This window comes from Eimeria tenella, genomic scaffold (assembly GCF_000499545.2).
Source record: "Eimeria tenella Houghton genomic scaffold, Eth_scaff98, whole genome shotgun sequence".
Lineage (NCBI taxonomy): Eukaryota > Apicomplexa > Conoidasida > Eucoccidiorida > Eimeriidae > Eimeria > Eimeria tenella.
In genome coordinates this window covers 18,675-23,922 of record NW_013543475.1, presented here as the reverse complement: position 1 = coordinate 23,922, position 5,248 = coordinate 18,675, and the positions used below count along the sequence as shown (strand labels likewise).

The following is a 5,248-nucleotide window of genomic DNA, read 5'->3' as shown; positions in this document are numbered from 1 at the left end:
TAACCCGCAGCCGCCCCTCTCTACGGCTGCTGCAGCTGCCAGCGCGCGCCGCCTTTTCTGCGCTGCCGGGGAGGCGGCTGCGCGGGCCTGAGCCCGCCGCCCGCTAACTAGGGTTTAGGGTTTAGGGTTTAGGGTTTAGGGTTTGCGGGCCTTGACTTCGAGTTTCATTTCGTTCGCCCAGCAAGGCACAACTGTCACATAGGCATAATTGGCAATGAAAGTGGAAAAGACTTGAGTGAGGTTTTGGCCTCCCCACAGCGGGGGAAACGCTGGGGGAGTGGCTTCTAGCGGGCTGCTGCTGCTGCTGCTGCTGCTGCTGCTGCTGCTGCTGCTGCTGCTGTTGTTGTTCTTGGGGCTGCTGTTGGGGCTGCTGGGCGCGGGGGCCTCCGCAGCGGCGCTCGCGCCGTCTTCGACATGGGCGGCGGTGCTGCTGCTGCTGTCCTCTCCAGGGCTGCTGCTGCTGCTGCTGCTGCTGCTGCTGCTGCTGTCCTTCGAGGCCTCCCGCAGTAGGTGCTGCAGCAGCCTCCTGTTGCTGCTGCTGCTGCTGCTCTTCAGCATCTCCTCCAGCTCTGCTGCCTCAACTTGTGCCTCCGCAGATACATCCCAACCCTCTGCTGCTGCTGCTGCTGCTGCTGCTGCTGGCGTTTGGTGTGCTGGCGTTGCTGCGTACAGCACGCGTGGCATAGCAGCAGCAGCAGCAGCTGCGGCAACAGCAGCAGCAAACCCCTGCTGCGGCAGTGCGGCCACTGCTGCAGCTGCTGTCCCTGGTGGCTGCTGCTGCAGCTGCTGCTGCAGCCAAGCAGCGGCATCCCCAGGCAGCGCGGCCGGGGCCGCAGCAGCAGCAGCAGCAGCAAGGGGCGCCTCTGCTGCAGCAAAAGTGCTAATGCGCCATGCTGCTGCTGCTGCCATTGCTGCTACAGATCCCATTAAAAAGAAAAATGAAATATATTGAACTGTCATGTTTTCTTCCATGCTGCTGCTGGAGAGAGGGATGCAGCAAGCAGCACAGAGGAGGTAGCCGCAGGTGACGGTGACTTCTGTTGCTGCTGCTGCTGCGCCTGCTGCTGCTGCTGCAGGAGGCGCAGCTGCTGCTGCTGCTGCTGCTGCTCCCCCAGCCCCAGAAGCCCACGGCAAAGACAATCCCGAAAATGCTGCATATTCTGCTGCGTCGTAAACTCGCAGTCGCAGCTGCGGGTAAACCTCTAGGCCTGAAACGCAAAACCCTAAACCCTAAACCCTAAAACCTAAACCCTAAACCCTAAATCCTAAACCCTAAACCCTCCGGCGGCTGCCAAACCGCGCCATTTACGAAGCTCAAACGCAAAACCCTAAATCCTAAACCCTAAACCTTAGGACCCAGTGTACCAACCAGTCGCCAGCCCGCAGCAAAGAAGCACAATCAATTCTAAACCCTAAACCCTAAACCCTAAACCCTAAACCCTAAACGCAAACCCCCGTGGCCACGTTAGCGCAGTCCGCAGCAGCAGCGAGTTGTGCTGCGCCTGCAGCTCCGCAGTCTGGGGTTTGGAGCGTGTCCCGCCCGCAGCAAGAGCTTAGGGTTTAGGGTTTAGGGTTTAGGGTTTAGGGTTTAAGGTTTGTACCTGCTGTTTTTCCGAAAGAAAAGAGCAGCAGCTGGTCCGACGCTTGACTGACAACTACAATAGAAATGGCGCACATGCCTTGCATGGCGAGGTAGAGGCAAAGCTGCAGCGCAGCAGCAAAATTAGGGTTTAGGGTTTAGGGTTTAGGGTTTGGGGCTTGCCAGGCGCAGCACGGGAGGCCGCAGGTGCTGCAGCCTGCAAACCCCGAGGGTTTGCGGCTGCAGACCGCACCCCTAAACCCTAGGGTTTCTGCAAACCCTCGAGCGCCGCACAACTCCGAAACGCCAGGGTTTAGGGTTTAGGGTTTAGGGTTTACCTGAACCAGGCCGGCCTTGTGCTTGCCGAGGAAGTAGGAGACACACGCTGCATACTCTATGCGTTTTTGAAAACAACTATTTCCCTGCACCAAAACCCAAACCCTAAACCCTAAACCCTAAACCCTAAACCCTAAACCCTAATTGCGTGGTGCTTAGCGGTTGAGGCAGCCAGGGTTTAGATGAGGGCTGCGGAGCCGCTGCAGCAGCTGAGGGTTCAGCGTCCGGGCTGTGCATCGGCGATTCCAGGGTGTAGGGTTTAGGGTTTAGGGTTTAGGGTTTACATGCACTAGCTGCATGCAGCGGAGAAGCATAAGAGAGGCCACGGCGCTGCTGCAGCAAACAAATAAATTTGCTGCTGCAGCAGGCAAGAAGCCAGCACTCTTAAACACGAGGGGCACCGCCACCAGACCTGCGCGCCCGCAAACCCTAAACCCTAAACCCTAAACCCTAAACCCTAAAGAGGAAGTCCGGGCGTGCTCCAGCCGCTCCGGTCACGTTCGCCCGCAACGGCCTAGGGTTTAGGGTCTAGGGTTTAGGGTTTAGTTCCCGCTGCAGAACGGCCGCGCACTAGGCCCTAGCGCCTGGAGGCCGGGCTGAGGGTTTAGGGTTTAGGGTTTAGGGTTTACTGGCGCCAAACACTTGATTGACGAGATAAACAAATGAACCAAACTCCCCCAAATTTCGCTGCCCAAAAAATGTGTGGGCGCGAGAGCGCCGCCGGGCCTCCGCAGAGTGAAAGTCCCGCCTGACAAAACCCTAAACCCTAAACCCTAAACCCTAAACCCTAAACCCTAAACCTTAAACCCTAAACCCTAGGTCTGGGCCGCACGGCAGTGGCCCGCTGGGCGCCAAGCCCGCGCTGCGGCAGATCCAAATTCTGGTAGGCAGTGGCTGCAAAGGCCTCTAAACCCTGAACCCTAAACCCTAAACCCTAAACCCTTGACGGTGCAGCAAACAGCATGGCTCACCGCACGACTACTACTGGTGTATCATCGTGTCCTGCTGCAGTTGTTGCTGCTGCTGATTTGCTGCTGCTGCTGCTGCAGGGAACAGAAGGAGCGGGGGCTGGGTATACGGAGCTCATTGCTCTCCCTCTGTTGCTGCTGCTGCTTTTGCTGCTGCTGCTGCTGCTGCTTGTGGCCCCAAGAGAAAAAACAGCAGCGTCGGCTCCCCTGCTGCAGCAGCAGCAGCATTAGCTGCTGCTGCTACTGACGATTGCCACGGCCCTCGCCGCTGCTGCTGCTCCGTTTGCTGCTGCTACAGCTAGGCTGGTTGGGTGGCTGCTGCTGCTAAAGGCGGCTGCTGCTGCCGTCGCCGCTGCTGCTGCAGTTGCTGCTGCTGCTGCTGCTGCTGCTGTAGTTGCTGCTGCCGCTCTTACTTTCAGTGTACGTACAGACATGTGTCTTGCTGCTGCTGTTGCGGAATGTCTGTGTGTATTGGACGCAGAACCAGCAGCAGCAGCTGTTGCTGCTGCTGTTGCTGCTGCTGCTGCTAGTGTTCCCGCGTAGCTGCAGCGAAGCAGCGGCAGATCTTAATTAGGAGAAGCTCAAAAGATACTAAAAAGAAAATAAAATAGAGTCAGGGTTTATTTGCTGCTAGTGCTTCTCTTGCTGCTGCTGCTGCTGCTGCTACTGATCGATGCTGCACCAGCAGCGGCGGCTCCAGCCCCGCAGCAGCAGCAGCAGCAGCAGCAGCAAATGCTCCCCACAGCAACAGCAGGGAACACATTTCTTTCTTTGAAACAGCAGCAGCAGCGCGTAGCGGAACAGGTGTACGTACACCTGGAAACAGAGGCAGCAGCCCCGGCAACCCTGCTGCTCTCTAGCCTGTTCGCAGCATCAGACGCTAAACCCTAAACCCTAAACCCTAAACCCTAAACCCTAGCCGCAAAGCCGCAAACCCTAGTTTCTCCAAAATGCCCGGAAGTCTGGTGCAGGAGGAGAAGCGCCTGGACGTTGCGGCGGAGCCCCAGGAGGTCAGTTGACACCCGGAGCCGAGGGTTTAGGGTTTAGGGTTTAGGGTTTGGGGTTGAGGGTTTAGGGTTTAGGGTTTAGGGTTTGTGCACAGAAGGTCGGGGAGAGCGAGGCGGAGGAGTCTGGGGGCGAATGCGCGGGCGAAGCAGCAGCAGCAGCAGCAGGGGGGCAGGGCGCAGCAGCAGCAGCAAAGAAGAAGAAGAAAAAGAAGAAGAAAAGCGCAGCAGCAGCAGCAGCAGCAGCAGCAAAAACCCTAGGGTTTGAGCCTGCACAAGATAACAGCGCGCTGCGCTGCTTAGGCAGCTGGCCCGAACGCAAACCCTCGCAGCAAACGGTGCCTCCCACGAAGACGATGCAGCAGCTGTTTCCCGCGGGGGACTTCCCCAAAGGTGTCTAGGGTTTAGGGTTTAGGGTTTAGGGTTTAGGGTTTGGGTTTGGGGGGTGGAGGCGGCCCTCCCAGGGGCGAGGGTTTGGCCCCTGCGCGACTTTTTGCTGCGGCCTCCGGCTGCCGGGATGGAGCAAACTCCCGCGGGTCCAGGATTTAGGGTTTAGGGTTTAGGGTTTAGGGTTTAGGGTTTGCGGCTTCAGGGGAAGTGCAGCTTTACGCGTCGCCGCCCCACGACGCAGAAGCGAGAGAAGCGGAAAGATTTGATTCTGTTAATTTGGAGGCTCTGCGAGAAGCTGCGGAGTGCCACAGACAAGTAAACCCTAAACCCTAAACCCTAAACCCTAGGAAAGTAAAGAGTACAGAACATTTAGAAAATAAAAGTTTGCAAATTGAATATTAAAACAAGACGTAAAAGATTAAAATAAATTCGAGAAGATTAGAAATTTAAAAATTAAAATTTAAATACAAAGAAGAAATTCGATTTTAAGGAAAATCGGGGTGTACGTACAGCTTGGGGTGTATGCACCAGCGCCACTTCTTTGAATTTTTTGAATTTTTGAATCTTTTTGATTTTTTTCGAATTTTTTGGAAATAAAAAGAAATAAAAGGAAGGAAAAAGAAATGAAAAAGAAATAAAAGAAATAAAAGGGGAATTGAAGTTGTTTTTGCTTTTTGTCGTGTTTAGGTGCGGCGCTACGCCCAGAGTTTGGTAAAACCTGGAATTTCTTTGACTTATCTTTGTGAAGAAATTGAAAAAAAAACAGAAACCCTAATTGCTGCCAAAGGCCTCGAAAGGGGAAAAGGGTTTCCCACGGGATGCTCTTTAAATGAATGCGCAGCTCACTACACCCCAAACCCTGGAGAAGACAGAATCCTCGGAAAAGGCAGGGTTTAGGGTTTAGGGTTTAGGGTTTAGGGTTTGGGTCTAGGGTTTAGGGTAGGGATTAGCGGTTGGGGGTGGGGGTTTAA

The 5,248-nt window shown here is 55.3% G+C and overlaps 2 protein-coding genes across 2 annotated transcripts in view; one reads left to right on the top strand and one right to left on the bottom strand.

Moving 5' to 3' along the window:
• Window positions 1-135: 135 nt before the first annotated feature.
• Window positions 136-3,002, bottom strand: ETH_00023055 (uncharacterized protein; the record flags this gene model as incomplete). The annotated part of the gene is made up of 6 exons (XM_013378766.1): window positions 136-1,208; window positions 1,602-1,704; window positions 1,918-2,001; window positions 2,200-2,327; window positions 2,545-2,663; window positions 2,887-3,002. 6 exons carry the CDS (start codon window positions 3,000-3,002, stop codon window positions 136-138), a joined length of 1,623 nt encoding a protein of 540 aa, XP_013234220.1.
• An 831-nt stretch (window positions 3,003-3,833) lies between these two features.
• ETH_00023050 (methionine aminopeptidase) overlaps window positions 3,834-5,248 on the top strand; it is a gene marked incomplete at both ends in the record, with an annotated part of 2,428 nt that continues 1,013 nt past the window's right edge. Inside the window, 4 exons of the mRNA XM_013378765.1 lie at window positions 3,834-3,893; window positions 3,986-4,280; window positions 4,480-4,592; window positions 4,965-5,168. Of these exons, the coding sequence (XP_013234219.1) occupies window positions 3,834-3,893; window positions 3,986-4,280; window positions 4,480-4,592; window positions 4,965-5,168 (672 nt within the window). The remainder of the gene's footprint in view (window positions 3,894-3,985; window positions 4,281-4,479; window positions 4,593-4,964; window positions 5,169-5,248) is intronic.